General features: G+C 39.3%; 2 protein-coding genes and 1 long non-coding RNA gene across 19 annotated transcripts in view; 1 reads left to right on the top strand and 2 right to left on the bottom strand.

Annotated features, from left to right (window-relative positions):
* SLC30A6 (solute carrier family 30 member 6) overlaps positions 1 to 2,449 on the bottom strand; it is a 29,080-nt gene extending 26,631 nt beyond the window's left edge. For 5 of the 8 annotated variants that reach the window (XR_012673092.1, XR_012673093.1, XM_075146613.1 and 2 more), the window contains exon 1: positions 2,359 to 2,449. Coding sequence is in view for 3 of the 8 variants with exons in the window: in XM_075146613.1 (XP_075002714.1) it covers positions 2,359 to 2,361 (3 nt within the window). In the remaining 5 variants the exon portion in view is untranslated. Of the gene's footprint in view, positions 1 to 1,266; positions 1,475 to 1,503; positions 1,587 to 2,358 lie in introns of those variants that run through there. The other 3 variants (XM_075146616.1, XM_075146618.1, XM_075146617.1) reach the window with 3 other exon arrangements.
* A 24-nt stretch (positions 2,450 to 2,473) lies between these two features.
* LOC142080723 (uncharacterized) lies at positions 2,474 to 6,419 on the top strand. Of its 2 annotated transcripts, none has more exons than XR_012673095.1 (3): positions 2,474 to 3,973; positions 4,075 to 4,213; positions 5,986 to 6,419. It is a non-coding gene; the product is annotated as an uncharacterized LOC142080723 (long non-coding RNA). The 2 variants fall into 2 exon arrangements; XR_012673094.1 differs by having other exon boundaries at positions 4,048 to 4,213.
* Positions 6,420 to 10,210: 3,791 nt separating this feature from the next.
* SPAST (spastin) overlaps positions 10,211 to 22,194 on the bottom strand; it is a 37,199-nt gene continuing 25,215 nt past the window's right edge. For 7 of the 9 annotated variants that reach the window (XM_075146606.1, XM_075146607.1, XM_075146611.1 and 4 more), the window contains 8 exons: positions 21,590 to 21,665; positions 20,973 to 21,064; positions 19,244 to 19,323; positions 18,394 to 18,436; positions 17,685 to 17,764; positions 14,937 to 15,007; positions 12,993 to 13,033; positions 10,211 to 11,365 (listed from right to left, as the gene is read on the bottom strand). In XM_075146606.1, the coding sequence (XP_075002707.1) occupies positions 11,243 to 11,365; positions 12,993 to 13,033; positions 14,937 to 15,007; positions 17,685 to 17,764; positions 18,394 to 18,436; positions 19,244 to 19,323; positions 20,973 to 21,064; positions 21,590 to 21,665 (606 nt within the window). In that variant the 3' untranslated portion in view covers positions 10,211 to 11,242. The remainder of the gene's footprint in view (positions 11,366 to 12,992; positions 13,034 to 14,936; positions 15,008 to 17,684; positions 17,765 to 18,393; positions 18,437 to 19,243; positions 19,324 to 20,972; positions 21,065 to 21,589; positions 21,666 to 22,194) is intronic. The other 2 variants (XM_075146609.1, XM_075146612.1) reach the window with 2 other exon arrangements.

The following is a 22,194-nucleotide window of genomic DNA, read 5'->3' as shown; positions in this document are numbered from 1 at the left end:
CATACCAAAATACCATTTAAAGAGTGGGTTTTTACTTTTATTTAAATAAGACTACCACAGATGTTCTGAAAACACATATTTTTCTTTATCAAAGCACACTTCCCACCCAAAGCCAACTGGTTTATTAAACAGGAAAATATTGTTTATATATAAATGAGAACCCATCCGAGAAATAAAAACAATGCTGGTACCATCTGTAATGTGGTGGACACAAGGCCAGTAGCACTATGAGACATAGAAACAATCTCAGTCATGGCTTAACCTAAATGCGCACAGTAGATGAGGTCACTGTAGGTGCTCTCTCTCCTAACTTCTAGTTACATGCAGACAAGCACTTTCCTGGGGTGGAGAGGACGTATGTGCATGTAGGAGATGGGAGCGAGGGGGTGCTACGTGGCTCTCCTGAAAGTGTGACAGGGAGCAGACTATCAGAAAAATTCATCAACCGTGCCACTTGCTCCCCTTCCTCAGAGATCCCAAGCTCCTACTTAGTTGTCCTCCATTCTACTCTCCCCACAAAGAAGCTTTCCACCTGAAAAGCCATTCTGATTTGCAATAGAAATTCGTGGACTTGTAATGGATGGTCTGTCATTTGCATTAATTTCAAACTGGATCAAATAAGGTTTGATTGTAAGCTATTACATCTGTAACTGCCAGCAGAATTCAAAAAGACATACTAACAGGCTGGCCACCAAAACAGACTCAGTTAACTTACAGATACATTTGTCCACACAGCTGTATTTCATATTATCTGTAGAAATACACGTATGGCTTGGTGCCATGAACTGAAAAAGCAGTTCTGTAGATCCCAAGTTCAGCTCACCTGGGGCAAAAGGCTGGCACTTACTATTTTCTTTACCAGCAAATCATTACATGATGACTTTTTTTCTCAATAGAGACATACAGGACGACAGAACACTTTGGAAAGGCTTTCTAACAAGCAGTGGATTGCCTGCTTATGAAGGCTGCTCTGTTGCCTTAGCACCCATAGGCTTCCCATGCTGTTAGCACTACGCCCATTGCCAAACTGCACTGTGCCACACCTCCCTGCTTCCTGAAGGATGCTGTGCATTAAAGCTGTGTATTCTGTACCACAGAGGAGAACCTCGTGCAAACCCACGCTAGCCGTAACTCACCCCTGGAAGCAAGCTCTAATTCAGCAGATGTTGCACTTCGGCATTAAAGGTTCCCTAGCTTCTAAATTTCTGGCAACACAGTGGAGAGAAGCACCTCTGTGCTGAGCAGAGGAGGGCAGCTACCCCGTACCTCAGGCACTGAAGATCCTCATGTGGTGCTAGAACAGCTGTACAAGAAGTATTTCTACAGGTGTGAGCACCTGCTCCTACAATGCCAACAGGTGACATTACCTGTTATTGATACTGATATCAATTCATTTGCACTCAGCATAAAAAGGGAAAGTTTAGACAGCCAGCTGAACAAGTATACACAGTGGTCATTCCCAGAAGAATGACTTTTCTTCTTTGGGAAGCGAGCCGTACGTACCAGGAGTAACAGTTCTGTGCTTCCACTGACACACGGGAGCAGGGGCAATGTAAACTGTTTGTCCTGATGCGAATTTCAGTTCCCTGAGTGATTTGGCGTTGAATGAAAACTTTGAGGCTGAGACCGAGACTCCAACCACAGCCCAGCTACAAGGCTGAGCGCCTATCACTCGTTCGAGACGCACCTCCAGCGGAGCAGCCCTCCACCACACCCAGCACCCATCCCGCCCCCGCCAGCTCGGCACCTGCCCGCAGTGCCGGCTGTCCGCTGCCCAGCGGCCGGGGCCTACGCGCCCACCGGGGCTCTGGAGAGCCACCGGTGACCGGGGAAACTGCGTACGGGGGCAGGGCGGGGGGGCCTGAAGAGGAAGTACTGCACGAAAAGCCACACCGCGCGCTCCTCCCGGGCCGTTAACGGCCACGCAAGGCCCGGCCGCCCCGCCGCAGGTCCCCCGGGGCGCCGCCGCCTTGGCGGAGGGGCGCTTCCCCCAGCTCCCCGCCCCGCCGGCAGGCGGCTAGCTGCGGCGCTTGGCTAACGGTGACGGGTTACGCCGCCCGCGGCTGAAGGCAGCGGAGGCCTGGCCGGGCGGGGCGGACCCCCGCGCGCAGCCACGTCACCGCCGGCCCGGCGGGGCTCGCGCCAGGAGCGGCGCGGAGGACGGCGGCGCGGAGGACGGCGGCGGGGCGCGCTCCAGGCCGGGCCGGCACCGGGCCCAGGCCCGGGGCTCTCTGTCCTGACCAGCCCCGCCGCAGCGGCAGGGCCCCCCGCCCAGGAGCGGCGACCCCACCAGCCTCCTCGCCCCATTCCCACGCGCGACTTTCCTCCCGCCCCCTCCCCCCAGCGGGGGCCACTCACCATATTATTCCCCGCACCGGAAGAGACGGCGCCATGCGAAGCCGGAAGAGGCGGAGGAGGCTTCCGTCGCTACGGCAACGAACGGACCCCCTAAGGCCACGCGCGGGAGCGGATGTGACGTGTGGCGGAAACGGCTACTGCCCCGGGCCGTTAGCGAGGTGCTTCCCTTCGGGGCCCCGGCTGGCGGCCGCCGTCCCGCTCCGGGGTGGCCGGCCCCGGCCCCGGCTCCGGCCCCGGCTCGCCGCCTTCACCCGGCACAGAAGCTCGCCCCTCCTTACCCGGAGGTAGCGTACCGAAACCCGCAGTCGATTCGTTCTCAGCCAGCGTCGTCGCCTCAGCCGGCGTGCTACGAGCCGGAGGCAGGCAGAGAGGTGGCGGCAGAGGCCCTGCCCACCCCAGCTACCCCCGCCCGACAGCCTTCCCTTTGGTACACGGATTTTGTGTGAAATCCCCCTGCCTTTCTGCATGTTATCTGCCCGTTATCTGTGAGAATTCAAAGAAGGGACTCTGGTAGCGGTGGTCATGATACTCCAAGCCGCAAGGGCGGTTTTGTTTCACCACTTCCTCCATACAAAAATACACCTAAAATCACAATAGTCCTCTCTGCTGCTGCATTCTGCATTAACGGCAGTAAGTGTGCATCTTTCAGAGTGGATTTTTTTCCAGCAATATGCAAAACATCGAATGGACAGTAACTCTCAGAACCACAGGAACTCTGTTGAAAACATAGTCACTACTTTGTGTGCTGAAGTTCTGAGAACTGCTCCCGTCGCTCTGAATGTGTTACAACACGGAAGGCATTTCGATTCAGCGAGTGATGTACAGTCAGTCTAACCCCATCCCAAAGTCTGTCATGGTATGAAGCAAAAAAGAAAGAAGGTGGGAAGAAAAAAACAGAGCTACTTTTAAGGTACTGTGACCACCGTTACTGAGGCTCTGGAATATCGGGACGCGAGGGCTGCAAGATGACAACAATCTCCTTGCGTGACCTGACTAGCAGACCACTAAAATGTGCCCAATAGTTTCTGTCAGAAGGAACAAAATACAGAACTGAAGTTTTCTTAGAATAGCTCTGTTGAGGAAAATTGTGTTACAAAACACCTGCATGGGATTTAATGTAAAGAAAAGATTTAGTCACAAGACAGCTTCTTTATTAGTGCCTAGGTATTTTATTAAGACAGATTATCGTGCCTAGGAAGGTACTTGAAACAACAACCTTCTGTAATACTGTCCTGTCATTGGTCTTTCAATAGTCTACTCAGTTGTCCAGTGACCACAGTTAAAAATGTTATTTGCAGCTAATCTGTTCTGTGAAACACACCGAAAGACTTACCTGACTGTAGTTGGGAGTGACTGGACAGGTAATTGTATTCCATGGGACACATATTTAATGTCTCAGACCTGCTCATTCTAAGCTGTTGGCTGTAATGAAGAATTTTTTTCCAGTATACAGAAGTAGTTTTGGGAATAATTTAAAAAAAAAAAAAATCCTTTTGCAGCCTGAAAATTTGCGTGTCGGGTAAGACAATTCCAGCTGCAATGTTGTGGTATGTAAACTCTCCACAGGCTGTGGCTGCTGCCTCCACTTAAATTTAACCAGGAAATCAGAAGTCAGGTAACATTTTATCTGTATGATACGCTCCACAAATACAAAGTTGTTTGGTTACTTCATTATTGACACATTATCAGGCTTTTTGATTATTTCATGTCTTTCAGCATATTTCTTCCCAGAAGAGGAAAACAGTTACAAGAAATTGCCCTTCTACAGTGGAGAAATACTACAACTAATAGCACAGCTGATACTAGTATTCTGCATATAACAAAACTAAGTCTTCAAGGATGTCTTACAACTGAGGCAAGTTTGAGGCCTTTTAGAAATTACTAAAATGAGATTTGAAAGTAATACAAGTTACAATATTAGAAAGAACATACTGTGCTTACAATATATATTTGAAAAAAAAAAAAAGGAATCTTCAAAAGCTTTTGGTAAAAACAATACACTTTGCTCACTAGGCTGGTTGTAGGCTTCTGAAATTCCCACCTTTTTTTTTTTTTTTAGCTACACCACAGCACGAATAAATTACTCACATGTGTTGAGAGATGGATTTTAGTTAAATTTTATCTTTCTGCCTTCATCACCACATAATATTTTCTGTATTATCATTACACACAGAATAAAAAATTACTTAGAGAAGGTTGCATAACTCTTCTCTGTTCCAAAGCCATATGCACCCTTGTAAGAAACAGGCTCGATTTCACAAGTTTGCAAAGTGTTTGGAAATGTGCAGAAAGATAGCTTGAGTGAAAAAAAAAAAACCACAAAACTTTTGAACTAATTTTTCCTCACTTTTTCTGGCAAACTTAAAACATTAAAATACAGAAATAAACAGATTTCATCTGAAATATGCCTGCATCTGACACAAGGCATGGAGCCTTGTCTCACACCATCTTGGCTGGAATGGGAAAAGATTTATCCTTTAATTAGTCTAACATACTTCAGACCAGGCTATGCTGCCAAGTCTATAATCTCTGTAGATTTCAACATAGCAAGTGCTGGGATATTGTTTTCAGGCTCTTGTTTCTTCACTAAATTTATCTCAGCATCTCCTCTACAAGAATAAAAGTCTATTTGAGTATCTGTAACCTATACACAAAATTTCTAATTGAAATAATTGCAGTGGTTCAGAATCTACCTCCTAGTAGCATTTCAGCCAAAGACAGATACTGGATAATTATAGACAACAATGGTATCTTTCTATCCCAAGGAATTAATGCTTGACCGAAGCAGTAATCGCTCTTATGCTTCAGTCCAAAACAATCATTTTTTCCCTGATTGCTGTATTGATTTTTATTTGGTTCACTTGCTTTAACAGTGATAGATACAATGACATGTTGAAGGCAATGGTCATGGCTGCTTTTTGAGAGATCCCTAATGCTGCCAGATATGCAGTATTAAAATTACTCTAATCCAACTTTTTTTTTTTTTTTAATTTTATCTTCAGGATGTAACTGTAAGAACAGAAAGCCCTAGTAGTTTTTACCAGTCCAGATGCAGCCTCAAGACAATGGCTAGAAAGAATTACAAACAGTAAGGAGATGGGGATAAGTGAAGAATTTAGACTGTTACCAGCACTCTCCCCCCAGTAAAAGAAAAGGTGCCATTTTGATACCAAGTAAATTGGCTCCCAATAGCTATTTCCAGGACTTAACCATGACTACCAGAATTAGTTATGTGGAACCTCCTGGTTTTCACTGTGATTTACCAAGACTAGGATAAGCACACACTTTCAGTTTCAGCACATTTATTTAGGAAGTAGCTCTTCTGTTTACATTAGGTTTAAGAAATTGAGTTTTGTCCTTTAGAAACTAAATAAGGTATTTACATATTTATTGTTCCATCACCTGGTATACAACACTGGATTTTTTTTTTTTTTAAACCAGCAGCAATTTAACAGGCTTCAGGTTTAATGAAAAGGCTCTTAGTTTTGGACATTTTATCTGATAAACAGACAAGAAAACAGTAAGAACAGGACAAATGCAGTATTTTATTGTGAAGCTAAAGCTATGTGACTGCTCATCATGCTTTTTTACATTGCTTATTAATAAAATGGTGTTTTAACATTTCAGAAAACGTTCTTAAAAAGAAGAATGAAACAAAAGTGCGTCAAAACAACAAAATACAAGAATTAACCCTATGCCAGACTGGAGTCGTCCAATATATTTAATGGGGGTGGGGTATAGTGTTTTGTCTCCACCTTTGTTTTTTGTCACTTTAATCCAGATTTCTGAAAAATACTGACTAACCATTCACATGAATAAAAATTTGAATCATGTGGCAAAACCAGTTTCTCTATTTCCACATAGGTGTGCGAATATTAGATAGAGTACTTTCTTCCCCGCTTCTAATGGTAAAAAAACCTGCAGAACCAAGAGGCTACACCCCTGCCGTCTTAGAAGAGTACGCCTGTATTAACCAACTACAAAGAACTTTGACCTTTTTCCTCAAAGCCACTTCTCTGAAACAGGATTTTAAGAAGTGCGTCTTATGAAGGCAAGGAAAGTCTTACAGGAAAACAAGGTTTATCACCATAGTTTCCAGACATCATGTCAAGAATTTGCGACTCAAAAGATCAAACTCTGAAGAACCCACAGTCTTTAGCCAATATATTTAATCCACTGGAGGAGTGTATACCTTGCCAATTATTGCTGAACTCAGGAGGTAGTTATTGACAAAGTAAACAGCTTCCACTTTAAGACAGTTAACGATTTACATGAGAAGCAGGAAAAACACAATACACATTTCCCCATACTTCAGAAGATGATTTTGTATTTGCAGGAAGCGACAGGTTAACTTCCTCATCCTGTGGAATTATAGTTACAATATTTAAAAGAAAAAATATTGAAAAGAATGTTTAAAGAAAAAATTCTAAAAGAAAGTAACTGATCCATTGGTCGACTCTTAGGATGACCAGCAGATCATCCTAAGCATGAAAATTCATGTAGGTGAGTAAAACAACATCCTTCAACACTAAATAGCAGCTCAAGAGAACCTAACAATGAAATGAGCAACTGCCTCTAATTAGCACTGACATAACTAGTTGCATTCAGTATCTGCTTGCTACTTTTCATTCCGTTTTTGATATCTGGTAGAAGTCCCTAACACTAAAAACAACACAAAAGCTTGAGACCGCCACAGACAATGAATGAAGATTTGTAACCTACAATAGTGCTTGCCACCTCCCAAAGCTGCCACGTGCAGAAGCATCACTAAAGCACTGGAGCAGCTAGATAAGCATGTCTTAGGCACAACTATGCATTATCCATGTCTTGGGTAGGAAAGCACTATAAGAATCTAGGGCACAGTTTGACCATAGATGGTTAAGGAAGCCCTAAGTAGAACACTGCTTTCCATACCGGTTGCAGAACAGACGTCTCAGTTAAATTTGCCAGCATATCTGACTTCAGTATTCCCAGTGCAAAGTACTTAAATTTCACAAGATGGACTTGTCAGCAGTGCTAAAAACCGCTTGTTTAGAATAGAAAACGTACTATTTGTTCTACACCAGAAGGTAAGGTTAATTGTCTCAGTAAGTTATCCGTATAAAAACTGTCATTTTAAAAACGTTTGAGAGAATCTAACAGTGAAATCAGCAATGGCCTCTAGTGCAGTGACAACAAATTCCTTCTCATTTCAGAGATCCCATTCTTCTCCATTTTAAAGTGTTACTATCACATTTGTTATTTACATAAAGTTAAGTTCATATTCAACAAAACTGTTTTAGCAATTGACTTTCTGAAGTAGAGTCAATAAGATGTCTCAGGGGCAGAATGCCTATTTCTAATACACTGAACTCTGTAAAGTCTAAGAAACTAACAGGACAGAGACACTTATATGTGCATAAATATCCTAGTTTAAGGCTTATCTTTAATATTCAGGGTTAGTTTTGTCTTAGCCACAAGGAGAGAACCTGTACAGGTTTGGTGTACTCTACAGAAAAGTCAACATTAGTAAAGGGAACTTTGACAAATGTTCATGTAACACATGACAAATTTTCATTTTAAGGAGAAAAAGCATCACACAGTGCTTGAGTTTTTCCCTCCTGTTACGCCACCAAAAGCAGCAACCTGAGAAGACACACTGTTCTTCCAACACGTAGCAAGATAAAAGGTGCATTTCCTGCTTAACAAAAAGAGGTAAAGATGCATGAAGGACCTTGCTAAAAAAACAGGGGGCTTAGGTTGGTTTGGATTTTTCTCCCTCCGGTAACTGTTCAAGTCAGTAAAACAAACTTGCAGAGGGCCAGAGAAGGTGCTTCCTAATCATCTCAAAAAAGTGGGTCAAGCCACTGATTAGCAGTGGGCAGATTCAGGGGGAGAGAAGGGGAAAAAAAAAAAAAAAAAGAAAAAGGCCGTTTAGAGAGCTAATGTAATGCCAATCTTTGCAAAGGTTAAAAGCATCCAAGCTGCTATCCTGCTTCTCCTATCCCAATTCAAGATACTGTATTAGAACACAATCTGATTTTATGGTAAATACAGTTGCAACGTTCTATATAAAATACCATAGATTTGGGAAATACGGGTATTTGGGAGGGTTTTTTGTTGTTTTTTTTTGTTTTGTTTTTGTTTGGTGTTTTCTTTTGGTCCCCCCCAATCTGCTTTTATACACAGTTAATCCAATACAGATGAAAATCACTGAGCTGGGACTTACTCAGTACATTTTAAACAAGAAACCAGAAGATATGAAATAATGCCTTAAGAGGAACAGAAATATTCTTGAAAGACACTATTCAGAAAATAGCATAAGACAGATATTTAAAGGAGATTTATGAACCAAATAGCACTTGGTCATGGGCTAAAAATCCAGCAACTGTGGGGCAAACTGATGTTGCAGAACAAAATTAAGTTCTTATTACTGTGTTCGAGAAGTAATTTATAGAGCTGTAGTTCAGCCATTACGCAGGAAACAATCAGGGCAGGATAGACAACCAAAAAGCAGCAGTATCAGTCACACAGATTCTCTTGACCCAAACTGGTTGGACAAACAAGTGAAAGGGCTAGTCCCTTTTCTTTCTGAAGTAGCAGCTCAGACTTCTGACCCTTTGTGCTGCATACTGGTGGTGTTTTAGCAGATGGGAACTTCTGCCTCTACATTTCGGGTACCTATCACATGCCAATAGGTATGTATTTGAAATAAATACCAGTATATTCCTCAAAATTAAGTGGAGGAAAACAGAGTTCGATAACAAATACTTAGGAACACTCAAAACCAGAAGTGTTACCCTCAAAAGTTCTCATTTGCAAAGGGAAGTTTACAAACTTTATGAATAGGAAGACCAAGGGCCTTTCTTAGCTGTTTAGCAGATGCTAATAAAACAGTAATATTCATGCTTAGTGCTATGAAGTCTATGACAAATACAGATCAAGTCAGCCAGGAATCTCCAACAACGGAGATGGTCTACTGAAGGCAGAACTAAGGCAAAGCAAGCAAGACAGGAGATTTAAGAAACCGAAATCTTTTAGCATTTCTCACCTCCAGGAAGGTGAATCAGGGGAACAGAAGTCACATGTTTCATTTACACCAGACATATATTTGAGAAAGTCATACCCTTAGAAGGCTAGCAGTGGTTTGGTCAGACTATTTCAAAAGGCATAAGCATTGTGTAACACAATGCTTTTATTCTTAAGATCAGTTAAAAGCATCTCTGGTTCAAAAAAACAGAATCCCAAACATATTGCAACTGTGCGTCTCAAAAGTTTGACACAGTTGCTGCTATTCAGTACCCAATACTACGCAGTGAGCACACAGTCCTCTCCAGGTATTACTATACTTACACTGCATCTATCAGCTAGGGTTTTTTTTCCATATATATATATGTATATATAATATATTATTTATAGTCAACTTTCAGGTGAGTAGTCCCGGAAATATTTGACTTACTCCTACCAATAAAAAAATAAGTTAAATGAAAAGTTAAGAACAAAATTTTCTTTTAAGACCAAAAGCAAACAAAGCTTGTAACTCAATTTAATTAAAACAACTGTGAACGATATGCATTTTTGTAATATCACTAAGTTGGGAGACTTGTCTTTTAAAAAAAAAAACAAAAAAACAAACCCAAAAAACCCACAAACCTGCTCTACCAAGGAACTAGTATTCTGCCTTGCAAACATCTGTGTTTAATCCATATAGAATTTGTAAACAAGATGTCAGGCCTTTAGAAGTAAAGGCAAAGATGTTTTCCTTTATTACAATATTTAAAGGCTATCTCTTAAGTGGTTTTTTATAGCTTGTCATTTATATAATAAAAAAAAGTATTTGTACAAAGATGCAGTTTCTTTTTAAAAAAGCAGATCAGTTGAGTGTTTCATACTTTAATATATAAACCAAAACATAGGAAAGCTATAAAAACATTAATGTGTGCCATGTATTAAACATGTAGCCTCGTATTTTAATGCTTACATGTGTAGATTAAAAAAAATTATCACAATGGAAATTTTACTTTCAATTATCATAAACAGACCAAAATACAGAGTAGAAACACATCATTTCTGAAACTTGACAATTAGCATCACTTACTCTCTCAAACATCAGCTGGGCTTCAAGTTGTACACCATAAGCATAAGCTAACATTCTACCAATGGAAGTGTTACAAAATGCGTTAAGAGAAAATACTGCCAGTAAATGAATGTCTTAGTCTATTTTTTTATTTAGTAAGTTTTTCTTTTTAAAAGACAGTTTGAATTGGTTTTATAGGGTTGGGTTTTTTTGCTGTTCTGCTATCAAAGGTCTTCTTTAAAACTGTTCTGTGAACAATAGTCACATTACAACTAAACAAAAAGACAAATAATAACAGACCAGCTGCTTTTTACATTTTAATAATCGTAATTCCCCAATGCTGTTCTTCCTCTCTGCATAGGGAAATTGTTTTATTTGGCACATTAAGGACAAAAAAGTCAAAAACTGAACCAAAGTTTACAAACCTCCAGTTGTAAGTTAGTAGTTATAAGGAAGAAAACCAGACACCAATCTCATGGCAAAATTAAAAACAAAAAACCACACACACAACATAGGGAAAAGGTTTTCCAATGATCGATATCATCAGAGCCTTCTAGCTGAAACAAAATACATATATTATTGTTCAAACCATAATCAGATTGCTAGGAATCTTATCTCTAGTCCTATTGTGCTCTTACTTACAGACTGTAAATCCTCACTAAATGGCAAGGAGGCTTTGATGAACACATTTCACATTGTAATTTTTTCTTAATCTCAAGTTTTAATGCAGATACTTAAAGATCTGCAAAGTCCTGTAAACTCTGGCTGCTTTTCCAGTCTGTACCAATTGCTCTTTAGGCAGCACTTTTTTTCACTTCAAGTAGTGTTTCACACTGTGGTATCTCCAAAGTCCTTGTTCCAGCGAATATACGCTTCCAGGGTCTGAGGGCTCAAACTGCGCTTTATCTTCTTCAAAGACTCAGTGAAATCCGACAGTTTGATATTTCTCATCTAAACAAAAAGTGAAAGACATCAGGATCACAAGTGGTCTATGTACTTCAGTTCATTCAAGAAATACTTCAGTATTCATTTTTAACAAAGCATATTCTACGAGTGCTTCGTCTTGATCCAAGAAATAAGTTTTTTTACAGTGAGAACAGTCATTCACTGGAACAACCTCCCCAGGGAGGTGGTAGAGTCCCCATCGCTGAGGTTTTCAAGATGCAATTGGGCAGGGTGCTAGATAATCTCATCCAGGTTCCCTTTCCCACGAAAGGTTGGTCCACATGGTCTTTCAAGGTCCCTTCCAACCTGGGCTGTTCTATGATATTATGGCCTGATGCAAGTCTCAGAATTTAGGACTATCAGTATTTACCGTTTTTAATAAACTAATGTTTGGTAATCATAATGTCTGCCTTGTTATTTAATAGCCCATGAGATTATTACTTCCTATTTCACTAGGTGGTGCAAGCTGGTGCATATGAGGGCACAGAACATGGCGTACCTCTGCATACCAGGAGGCACTGAAAGTGCCCGCCCTTACCACAACTGTTTTCAGCTCAGTATGCTGTCAGCCAAGTAATCCCGATTATCTAACCTCTCTGATTCAACACATGCCTTTCAGTTGTTTGCTGAGGATATGATTATAAGCAGACATTTCCCATACAGAGAAACGTTCAGACATGATGGGAGATAACCAAGTGTGTGGAACAAGCAGTCTCATTATTAAAGGAGTTACATTAATTACATTACAATTGGAGAAAAGTCCCTGTGTTTCTTTGGGACTAGCGTTTATAGGCTATTGGAGGTAAACTTGCATTCACAAGAAATTATCAGAGACGTTCTCATCTTCCTGCAACAAATCCTTTCAGCTTATCATAGCCTTAGCCATGATCTCAGGCTAAACGCAGAAAGAAACGGGGGAATTAAGTTTTGCTTTATTTTCCCCTACATAACTGTGGTTTGCACACACATATGAACAGAAATTTTTACACGCAGGACCAACCACTTCCTTTTCTTTTGATGTTTACAGATGCAATTTGTGGTGAGGAACTTACTTAATCTATTTTTATTTTTTTGTTTTATGATGGTCCATGTGAATGAATGTAAGTATTACACATATACACAAACAAATCTGTTTTAAAATGCCCCAGAGGTTCTCCCAAAGATGACTTGCTTTATGTAAAGACAGGGGGTGGGGGAGGTAGAAATAAAATAAATCATTTGGCATAATACTTCTGGGAATGTTTTGGGGGAGTAACACTGTGAGAAAATAAAAGCCAGGCTTTTGACATCATCTGATGGGTAACAGATCAAGTTGCAGTTCAGTGCAAAGGAAAAGATAGGAGAGTCAGCTGAAACTAAGAACAGCAGAGACTCACTATTGGAAAAAGAGGTGCTCTTAAGGCTGATAACCAACAAACTACACGAAGAACCTCAGACATTTGAGGACAGATTTTCTTCTCAATCACTGTTTGTAAAGAATTTTCTTCAATTAAGAAGTAATCAAAAAGGGTAATACGCCAAAAAAATGCTAGGTATTTTGCATGATACTATGTGTAAATAAAGGGACCTTAAACATTTCTGGTGAGCATGCATTCTATTCAAAGGGGAAAATACAACTGCTAGAACAGCATACCTCACTGGCAGACATGTTCTTCACCTGTTCTGGTTTTAATTCTGTAAAAATAAAGGAAGATCAATGAGTTTCATAAGAACACTTTCATCACTTCTGACAACTAAAGCACATTAAAAGCACTTTTATTCTGAAAAAAACCCACAGCTAAAAATTGTACCTCTCTGCCTCAACATAATCTCCTGCACACAAAGGTACACAGTGTTTTTACCTCCTTCTTCCCCATTTATCAGCTCCTCAACCGGGCTGCTCTCACACTCAATCACTGCAGATACAGTACAAAGTGGTAGCAGAACTACTTCCTTCTTCCTAAAGTATGGGGAACAGCACACAAGCGTAACAGAGCTGCCTTCCATCATATTATTCCTGGTACCTACAGCCCCCCTACCCCTCAAACATGCACAATTTTCAGGAAACAGAAAGGTACCATCAGCCAAGAATACACAAGTAAAATCAGGCAGGGCACAGAGGAGTGCTTCTTGCCCTACGCAGTACTGGTAGGATCGTTCCTGTATCCTTCACCATTTTACATTTTTTTTTTTACTTGTAATACTGTTATGGTATCAACATATTACAGAAAACTTTTTGCTCTGAGGGTGCAAGAAAAAGAATCTAGGCAGGATTGGCAAGGCTGACATTAAAAAACATTTTAAAAAATAAATTGTTTTATATGGAAGCCAGGAGCAGGTAAGAAAGAAATAGGTAGCACAACATTTCATGGTCTCTTCTCACAATGGACTTGCATGTGAAGTGATTTGTCAGCAAAGTAAAGCCTGCACACCTAAATGCATGCATTATTAATTCAACCACCCTAAATAAATATATTCAAAGCCTTAGGAGGCATGATGTCTCTTGTGAGAGCTATTTAATGCAATTCTGTTTCCCAGTTATTATGCAGGATTTTGGAAGATGTGCCTTACAATCGCAACAGCTGAAAGTAAGTGGGTAAAAACCATTATTTTCCAGCAGCTGCTTTCAAAGAGATAGTGCACTGGCAAAACTGCATGCTGTAGGATTTTTGACTCAATTAAAAAGAGTAATAAAACAAACACACCCACAAAACATGTACAGACCTCTCCTCCCCATAAATCATTTAACAGAGTTGCAACAACTTTTATTTACACATAATAGGCTGATATTACAGAACACTTCTGCTCTGGCTGCCTTTAGTACCTTTCTGTCAGGTAGGACAATATATCTGCAAACAGAAAACTAACATCAAATCTTCACAATCTTTTCTTCACAAAATCCCACTACTGATCTCCACTAAACAAAATCAGCCTCTTCAGATGTGGCTACTGGACACATAATAACTAGGTAGCGAAACAGAACAAAGGGGAGTGGGTGGAAAGAAGTATTCACTTCGCATTAAAACTGTGTTTTTCAAAGTTGGAAACGTCAGAGGAAGAACAAATATAGGTAAAACTCTGCTTGAGTCACAATTGTCACCTCAATCACAATTCAACATTAAGAAGATTTAAAAATAAAATAAAAAAAAACTATGCCATTCAAACCATATCTAAAAAAATCCCCTAAACACAAAATTGCTTCTGTTTCAGTATTTCCTTCCTTTAGACTTGAAGAGATCTGCTCACTTCATAAAGACAAATAGCAGCCTCTGACTACATTACTTAAATAATAATTTGGATACAACAGAACTGACACCAGCCTAGGAAAGATGCACTAATTAAAAACCCCACAAATCTGTTAAACACACTTCACCCTGCTTTCCTCTTAAGACACAAAAATTGTCTGTTTCACATGGTGAGGTACTGAAGGGTTTTGTGTAAGGTAAGTCTTATAAAGATGTTATTATGAGGAACAGACCAATCTAAAAAGCGCAATTTCAGAGGATAAAGAATTATAAAGACGTAGGAAAATATATTATCTCTAATATCAAGGGCATTGAGTTTTTTCAAAACCTAAATAAAAAGCTATGCAGCTTACCTCGAATAGGGCCCAGTGCTGCATCCTTTGCTAATGCGGTTAAATCACTTCCAGAGTATCCATCTGTCATTCTTTGTCAAAGGAAAAAGTGGGGGAAAGGAGGAAGAAAAAAAAAACCAAAACCTGCTTCAAAGCATATCAATTTAATTGCATATGATTAAAATGTTACTTAATCAGAAGAAGTATTATTTTGATGTTGTTTTGCATGTTTAATGAATCAGAAGTGCATTCAACATAAGTGATCTATATTTAAGTCTTTCCCAGATTAAATTTAAAGAACAGATATTCAAGTCCCAAATAATATTGTAGGAAAAGCAAAAAGATAGCAACCAGCTTGGATTTGTAGATGAAAACTAATCTCAAGCACGTTTACTATTTCTGTGATGAGAATGCCCTACCACTAGTTTGTCATCGTTTGTCATAGATTAATATAAAACCAAAACCTCAACTGTCCTGTACTCTTTCAACACGATCAATACAATGAGAACCCAATACCACACATTTATTATGATGTGATCACATGACCAGTTTTCTGAATAAAACTATGTGCACTTTTAGTTGACGTCAGAGCCAGACAAAGGGCAAAAGCAGGCATTATTAAAAATCTAACAGTAGTGTTTGGTTTTGAAAATAAATGATAGTTTTGCAGAATGCCCTTAATGGAAAGCCATGGTAGCAGTTGACCAGTGGACTCCAGGGAGTACAAAATTCTACTAATTCAGAAGAGTAAATACAAATCTGAAAAGCAGCACCGCTTTGCTTAGCAAGTTACAGTACAGACAGCATTATTTCTGGTGGAAAACTTTTTTTAGTGTTGAAGGTTTGGTAACAGATAGACTATACCCTCAAAGTACTTGGCAAGCTTCTCAACTCTCCAGATTTACAGTCTGCATTTTAGCAGAGTACTGAAACAGCCTCCTATAGTCTACACATGGAAAATGATCTCTGGCACAGCTAGGTCTGACTCACCAACTGATTCCAACATTAAGGCTTAAACCTGGAATTGCTAATGACCAAGTAGTAACTGAGGGACTTGAGATTGCTGCAACAGCCTGAGCCACAGCCTCAGTGGTTATCTGCAGAAGCCTGAACACTTTACACATTTAGCTTCAAGTAAGAATTATAATTCAGCTTGGAAGCGAAATACAGCGGACAAGTCCTTATTCAGAAAGAAACAGGTTCTGTAAGTGTGTCTTGCACACACTTCCCACAGATTTGGGACATAATATAGTATAAATGTGCAGGTATTCCGTAAGTGAACTGAAAGGAAGATAATTGGGTTATCTACTGGGATTTGTTTGTTTTTATTATAAGACTGGCAGACATACAGATCATCCAAATCCTCAGAACCACAAGGGAAAAAAAAAATAATCAAACCAAGGACCCAATCTCTATGGGAGCTTTTCCAGAACTAGACTTAATTTCCAAGTTAATCAATTAAGTACTTTGCAGATTAAAGGTCTCCACTGAACCAGGAAGCCACCAATATATACTGCCAACATAAGTGAAAAGAAGTAGTAAGGGTTACCTAAAGAAAAATTTAAAAACAAAAAACCCCACCCAGCTTGTAGAGCAGTGGCTAGCTGCACCAACAAGAGCTTCATAACTCAGTCTTCTGGAGATCATTAATTCTGTTACAGTTTATAGAAAAAGTTGCAGAGGAGCGAAGGAACACAAAATCATGAAGGAGGTTAAATACCCATCTCTTTCGAAACAAAGAAAGATGGCAGATGAAGCAGGCAGGACCCTCAACTTTTATATTTTCTCTAAACCCTTTTAAAAAAAAAAGATGTACTTAAGTTGCATTTGTAATTTGGTTCATAAATTTGCAGTTAGAATTCAAGACACTCTTTTTCCTCCAGTTGGCTATTACTGCAGCATAAATATGGCCTGAGCTAGCATCCTTCAAGTACAGACAGAATTTATTCAGTTGGATTATACATCAAATTTCTGTAATGTTACTAACACTAAGAGGCTGACAAATGCTACATCAGAAGACTGTACTACCACAAACAGAAACAGAGACTGAAGAACATCAACTTGCATGTTTTTGTTATCTCACATTCTGTTTTCATTCCTTCCTGCCCTAGATGCTCTACCTGCTTTTTATTCTAACTTCCTTCACACCCGTTACATTTAATTTCTGAGGGTGACCAACGCAGTACTGTGTCAATCTTAATGATAAAAAACATAAAACAACTTAGTTTCATAATAGGAAGGGCATTTAACCCACATTTTCCCAGTCAAATATGAAATTGAAAAAAATCCAAAATTATCCAGTGCTTGCTCTGGTACGTTGGTAATAACTTCAACAAATCTAGCAATGGACGAGCAAAGAAAAGTTGCATTTGATTTGAAATGCATGCCAAGTGCAAAAACTGGTACTGCCTTTCTGCATCAGGGAGGAGAGATGGACTGCTTGGGGGATGTGTGGAGAGAAGCATCCCCCTCCTGCCTCCTCAGGGAGAAAAGCACTGATGAGCATGTTTCAACAACAGAAACCCAGCCAGGTGGTGTAGGGAGAAAACAAGCACATTAATATATATATATATATATAAAAAAAAGTATATATAAAAACACTTTCATACAGCCTGACAGTAGACCATCTTCCCAAAACGCATGCGATTTGTTCTCAGCAAGTGTTGTCACTATCTGATGATTTACATAGTTACATTTTGAATGAATAAAACAGTCTGAACGAATGTAGTAGATGAGTATATTTATTTAGTAGAGTTACAAAATACTTACCTAGCTAGTTGTGCCAACTCTTTTTGGGTCAATGGGCTTCCTTGCTTACTTAGGAGATTTTTTAGCAAAATCAATCTTGTCTGAAAAGAAGATACATTCATGAGATGTAAAACTCATTTTCACAGTACACTTAAAATTCTGTTGCAACAACAAAACTACATGTTTGTCAGGTTAACTTTTGTACTTCACTAGTTTAAACTTGCCTTTAGTGCTTTTGTGATTAGACTGCACACTACTATCTCTTCATGGGAAGAGATAGGGATTTGCTAATAATGAGATCAAGGGTCGAACTACTTCAAGGCTAATACATTAGAATCCTCATCAAAAGCCCTAATCTGCTGTTGAGCTGAATAACATTACTCTAAGAAAGCTACTTTCATCTTTTGCAATAAACCCTCTTCTCCAGCCAACCAAAAGTGCTCCTGCAAGCCCTACTTCAGACTTGTCCGTGCCTGCCAGTATGTAAGCAACACCTCACTAGCCAAGAAATACCAGACTGGCTACTAGCACGTGTAAAAAAATGCAAAAACTTAAGACAGTCACCAGGATTAAAGCACAGTGTATATGGCCAAGCTGGGCCAGAATTTAATTCACAGAATTGTAATCATCCACTAGGACAAGTTAAAAATAGCCTATGAAATATATTTTATACTCTTTTTTAATAAAATTGATCTTAAAATGAAGAGAATGCATGGAAAACAATACTTACTTCCTCATTTGGTAAAGACACATATACCCGTTTGGTGAATCGTCTAGAAAAAAAAACCCAAGCATATATACAGACACACTTTTATAATGTTTTAGCGCATACAGATCTAACATTTGGTTTGATAAACGTCAAAATTTCACTTACATCATCGAATTCTAGGGAGTAGAACTACAGATTTAAAAAACCCCAAACAAACCAACAACCAAACAAACAATATGCACGAGCCAGTGGTGTCACCTTACTCTTATTTGAAGTTATGAGACTCCTTCCAGAGAGAAAACACTCTAAAAGGTAGAAATGACGCTGACTACCAGCAACAAAATGAAGCATCTCTTCATTGTACACAAAGAGTCTTTGGAATCGTTAAATATGTGTTTTATTTGTTCAGACAGTGCTGACAAGCCTATTTTCCTCAACCAAGAATGAAAAGAGGAGAAAGTATGAGAACTTTTAGCAAAAAAAGTCCCACGGCAAATCTACAGCAAGATCTGTAATTGCATAGGACATCAGAAGTCCAATAATCACAGAGAATAAATACTGCATTTCTCTGGTCAATTTTCTTCCTTCATCCTGCCATTAAGATCCAAATAATAAAAAAGCAATATATAAGATGCAGAAGGGTTATAAAATGCTGACTTGGTCTCAACTGGTATTGCTGTTTTAGACAATTCCAAGTTCATCATGCTTGTGCAGATGTATCCCAAAAGAGAAGAGAGAGGCACCTCTTTGAGAGGTTAATTTACCCTTGCCAAACAGCTTTTGCTACTTATTCCAAAACAACCGAGACACTAAGTAGCAAAACCTGCTTTTCATAATGAACACCATATTATTGTACTCAAACAAAGGATACCTGAGAACAGCATCATCAAGCTCCTGTGGCCTGTTTGTTGCTCCCATCACAAGTATTCTGTCCTCTCCAGAACACTGCACCTATATAACGTAGGAAGGCAAGACAGCTTTCAGTTTACATCAAGTAGTAATACAACAGAACAAGTTAGAGACTTGCCGTGTATTCAGCACACTGATGGGATCTTACTGCATATGCAAGAGTACAAATGTTGCTGTGGAATTGCGCATTACAATGCTGGAGAAAACTGAGATTACAAAAAGCACTCAGAAGTTTAGTCATCCAGAGATAATTATGTTTAAAAAGCTAGAGACTTTCTGCTGTTGTAGGTTTTAACACCAAACATTGTTTTGAAGCCTATAGAGAAAGAGAGAATCAAACTTTAGACTAAGGTACAGCCAGAACCACTAAATCAGATCAGAGGCTCATCTAAAATGGGTCTCACAAGAAGCTAGTAATCAAAATGAGAAGCTATTCAATAGTATACAGACACAGTAATTTCCCCCCCCAATTCACTCAATTGCAAGACTTGATGTTATACCCAAGAATATGGAGACTTACAGCTTCCAGACTTCAGAGAAAACATTTGGGTATCAGAGACGTGTTGTTACTCACCTAGTGTCCAATCCTTCATAGACTTAAGTTCACTGCTGCCTTACTGAGTCCAAAAAGTTCCACAAAAATATTGTATTATATAGTTATACCTTGATCCAAAGTTTGCTAACTTACTAATTATGTTTAATTTTCCCCTTTTCATTTTAAGAGAAAACTCTGTGAGTGTGTGTGTGTTTGTGTGTGTAATACTTTCTGCATATCATTGTCACATTGCATTATTTGTCCTGATTCACCCCACTTTGGAAAAGTTTTTCCTGATCTCGGTTATACAGTTATCTTCTCCTCCTGTACCTCATTACTATTGTTTCACCACTGTGCTAGCGGAATATAAACTAAAATTGTTCAACACAAAAAACAGTGCTGTGTGACAGAAAAATATTCTGATATTTATTTGTTCCTCCCTGCCCCCAACTATGAAACCCAGTTCCTTTTTGTGGGTATTACATACATGCTATTAAATATATTCTTACTGTACCCTGTCATCTCTAGGTCATGATGCCAAGAAAAAAATTATAGCTCAATAAAAAGCATACTAACACAGAAATTAATCCTTCTGATGTGTCAGAGCTGTGTATACCCATGATCTGAACTAGTCTGTTTGAAAACCTCATCCCTCAAGTCTCACCTCACCCCTTGACAGTGCATGCTTTTGTGACACATATCCCCTAAAAACCAAAAAGACACTACTTAAAAGCCATTTAATCTTCTCCTACTTTGCCAGAATGAAGAGATGTACTTCACCAAAACATGCAAGTGCGAACAAGGATTCAACTCTGCCTAACCCTCCAGTGTCCCTCTTGCCCTGTAAGAACATTTGTTCTCACAACTCCTTTATTATTGCCATTTGTTATCCTTTCTTCTCTGTCCATTGTCTTTCAACCCATTATTTCAGTTCATCTCCGGATTACTACCTCTCACCCCAGACTGAATTTTCCAGAATACTACAATACGCAGGTGAAAAATTAACAGCAATAGAAAAAAAGCTGTTTGCCGACCAAGGTGGGAGTGAGGGGGACAGAGCTAAGCCCCAGCAGCAAAATCCTCTGTAGCTTGTACTGGCACCCACTACATTAGCCAATTCAGTTAAATCAAACAATACCCAAGACTAAATACTTACACCATCAAACTCTATTAAAAACTCTGTTTTTAGACGCCTACTAGCATCATGTTCACCTTCCCGTCTTTCACACAAAAGGCTATCAACTTCATCTAAAAAACAAAGAAGTACATCTTAATTAAGCATACGACAGCAAAGTCTTCATATTTGCCTAAGTTCTTTTGCTAATATAGGGCTCCAGTAAGAGAGATCAGATCTGTATTCCTTAGGAGACAGACAGATCTTAGTAAAGTTTAAAAGCTTGTATAACGTGTTGTCCTTTGAATATGTAACACCAAGCACAAATGAGAGAAAAAAAAATCCTCCTGATAATAAACTGCAACTCAGGACAAGCAAAACCCATTTTCATGTTTGAAGTTTAATACATAAATGGACTTACTCTGTAAAGTTAGTACAGCATTTGTGTTTTTAAGGGCATTTCTTCACACTATTAATACCAATTAAATAACAGTAATCTAACATGCTCTATATGGAACTACTCTTTAGCCAGCAGGTCATATCCAAGACGCTTGCTCTGCACTGCAGAATTACCCAAAGAAGTTTATCCAATGATTCCAATTTAATAAGTCAAAATATTTAAGAAAACACACAAAAGTCAACAACATTTAAGGTCTTACCAATAAAAATGATAGAAGGCTGAAGTTCTCTGGCTACTGCAAATAGAGCACGCACCAGTTTCTCCCCTTCACCCACCTAAAACAACAATAAACTGTTTTTGGAGGGTGTTTAGAAAGTGTTTATTACAAGAGAGGTAACATAAGGACCTACAGAAAATCCTGCTGATAACCAACCACACTTAGTCCATTCATACACACTCAGATTATCACTAGTTCAGTATTACATACAACCACATTGTTTATGTCTTAAGAGAAACATTACAACTTCACTTATGATCACAATTGAGCTGTCAAAAGATTTTGATGCCTAAATTATCAGAGTGAAAGGGAGCTGGGACCCACTTCATTTACTTTTTAAAGAAGGAAAAAACCCACAACCACTCATCTATATGACAGCCAGGGTCATCCTGAACTGCAAAAGCCTTTGACATTGAGTTATCACAAGCACAAAATAAAATTTTTTACTTCACAAGTCACTCTTTAAAAACTTTATGTTCACTATAGGCTAACAGTTCACCAAGGACTCATCAGAAGTCTCTGGCCTTCTTAAGCGCCAATTACAGCATGTGTGTTTTCTGACCAATATAATTTACACCTGCTACTTA

The sequence above is a fragment of the Calonectris borealis genome, chromosome 3 (assembly GCF_964195595.1).
Source record: "Calonectris borealis chromosome 3, bCalBor7.hap1.2, whole genome shotgun sequence".
Taxonomy (NCBI): Eukaryota; Metazoa; Chordata; class Aves; order Procellariiformes; family Procellariidae; genus Calonectris; species Calonectris borealis.
This window is presented reverse-complemented; position numbering and strand designations above follow the sequence as displayed.